Genomic DNA, 2,402 nt, shown 5'->3' with positions numbered 1-2,402 from the left:
TCGCGATATGTCGCTTGCCAACCTCTCTTTGAAGCTCTCTTTATTTTCTCCGCAGAAAAGGGTGTTTCCATGGACGGGACAGACCAAGAGCCGGTGGCGGGCGGACCCGCCAGAGTTCCCCTCCGGAGAGAAGCCGTTCCCTTTCCCGGCCTGGGAGGAGAGCTCAGGGACGAGAACGGGCTGGTCATTCACAGCCAGGTGGAGGAAGAGGAACATAAATGCGCCATGTGCGGGGAGAGCTTCAGCCAGCCGCTGGGTCTGCTGCGCCACCAAAGCAGCAACACGCTGGCGAACGAGCCTTCGTCTGTCCCGAGTGCGGCCGGGGCTTCAGCCTCAAACACAACCTCATCATCCACCAGCGCATCCACACCGGCGAGAAGCCATTCGGCTGCAGCGTCTGCGGGAAGCGCTTCAGCCTCAAGCAGAACCTGCTCACCCACCAACGGGTTCACGGTGGCCCAGCCCGCCGCCCTTTCGCTTGCCCCGTCTGCGGGAAGCACTTCCGGGAAGAACGGCTGCTCACCGCTCACGAGAAAAGAGACGACTGCGAGCAGCAGCAGCAGGGCAGCCTGGAAGACCAAACAGGGCCTGTCGACGAGGAGGGTGAGGAGGATTTTGCGCGCCGCCGGCTGAGGGTCAAGCATCAAGCGAAGCCTCCCCAAACCCGGGCCGCCTTTGCCCGTCGGGGTTCCGGGGAACCCTTAGGGGGACGAAGTGGCCTTGCTGGCTCACCAAGGACCCGGCAAGCCAAGGAGAGACCCCCAAACCCAAACCGAGGCTCCGCAGCGAGACGCTCCCTTCCAGTGCTTGACGTGCGGGAAGAACTTTTCGCAGAAGGCAACCTGGCGGCACATCGTCGGAGTCACCGGGAGCGGGAGTCCCTCAGCTGAAGACACCGAAGGGTTGAGCAGGGGCTGAGCAATCGAGCGGTAGCGGGCAGCAGGCTTGAGAAAGGGACCAAGAGCAGGCGGCCAAGGAGAATGTGCAGCCCCCTCCCCATTCCGGATCCGGTCGTTCGAGGGACATACTGGAAAATATTTTTTTACCTTCTCCATCAAGTCCCTTTTCACGTCTCGGACCGCGAACTGACAAAAAACTACAAGACACGGGTGCTTTCCATATTTCTGCATTTTTGTACCTCCTTTCTTTTCTTCTTTCTTTTTGAGCCATTTATCTCCCGCCTGGATCGAGTGTCACATCCTCCTTTCCACATTTTGCATTCCGTTTTTGTCCCTTTCTGACGGAAAGCCGACTCATTTCTCCAAAGAACGCCGACCGTAGCCAAATTGGACCACTGGCCTGGCGAGAGGGAGCAGGGTCAGAGCTGTGCCAAAGAGCCCGGGGAGGGTGGAGGTTTGGGATAGCCATTGGATCACCCGGGCATGCACCGTGAACAGAGTCACGAGTCTCCTCAGAAGCAGTTCCTTTGTCATTCCCTGTGGATTTGAACCCGAGACCTACAGTGTGGCGTGTCGGGGACCGTAGAAGTACTTCCGTTGACAACTACGTCGTGGAACTAGCTGGAACATGCAGGCATCTTTGGGCTGCTCGGTCATGCGAGAATCCACCAAGGAATGGAGGAACCCGCCAGAGGTCCCTGCCCCACGGAAAATTCCTGACCGCTCCCTACTCGGGAGAGGCAGTACAGGACCATCACCGATGTCGATCCGGCAAGAGAGGTCGCTTGGAAGATCAGTATCTGTGAAGATCTTGGAGACGCGGGAGGGGAAACTCACAATTTGGAGGGGTTGTGTTCCCAAAGACCCCTCCCCTTCCCCTGCAAGTTCTGCCTGTGGAGAAGACTCCTCTCCCCCCCCCTCTGCCTCCCTTCACTGTGCAGCTGGGCCTCAACGCTCACTGCTGTCCCTGCTGCTCAGCGGGTTTTGCCACTCCTGTCGACTGTTACCATGTTCAGCCTGTTTTAGAAGCTTTCAAGCACTCCTGGTTGAGCTGGACCTGTTGAGCTACAGCAGAGGAGCTGCCTTGCCAAGGGGGTCTGTCTGGGGCATGACTCCAGTATACGAAGGTCTCCAAGTGGAGGGGTGAGAAAGGGGGTCTCGGAGCGAGGCGGAGGACAAAGGCTGACTGTGCTCTCTCTTTTGCACTCTCTCTTTTCCCTTCTTTCTTCCCTCCATCCGCCATCCTCTTTTTTCACCCTCATTTTCTACTTTGTTTTTTCCCCTTCCTTCCTTCCCTCTTTCTCTCTCTCTTTTCTTTTGCTTCCCTCCTTTCTTTCTCCTCATTTTCCATTCATTTCTTTCTCACTGGCTCGCTCTCACTCTCTTGCTTTCTTTTTCTTTCTGTTTTCTTTTTTTTCTTTTCCTTCCTTCCCTCTCTCCCTTTTTCTGTTTCCTTCCTTCCTTTTCCTTCCTTTTCACCTTTCTTCCTCCCTCCCCCTCTTT

At 56.4% G+C, this 2,402-nt stretch overlaps 1 protein-coding gene across 1 annotated transcript; it reads left to right on the top strand.

Annotated features, from left to right (window-relative positions):
* Positions 1–2,191, top strand: LOC116520601 (zinc finger protein 133-like). Its single transcript, XM_032234871.1, has one exon. It carries the CDS (start codon positions 219–221, stop codon positions 888–890), a length of 672 nt encoding a protein of 223 aa, XP_032090762.1. The 5' UTR covers positions 1–218; the 3' UTR covers positions 891–2,191.
* Positions 2,192–2,402: the final 211 nt, after the last annotated feature.

Source organism: Thamnophis elegans, chromosome Z (genome assembly GCF_009769535.1).
Source record: "Thamnophis elegans isolate rThaEle1 chromosome Z, rThaEle1.pri, whole genome shotgun sequence".
Taxonomy (NCBI): domain Eukaryota; kingdom Metazoa; phylum Chordata; class Lepidosauria; order Squamata; family Colubridae; genus Thamnophis; species Thamnophis elegans.
The sequence above is the reverse complement of the archived record's forward strand: the minus strand, read 5'-3'. Positions and strand labels throughout refer to the sequence as shown.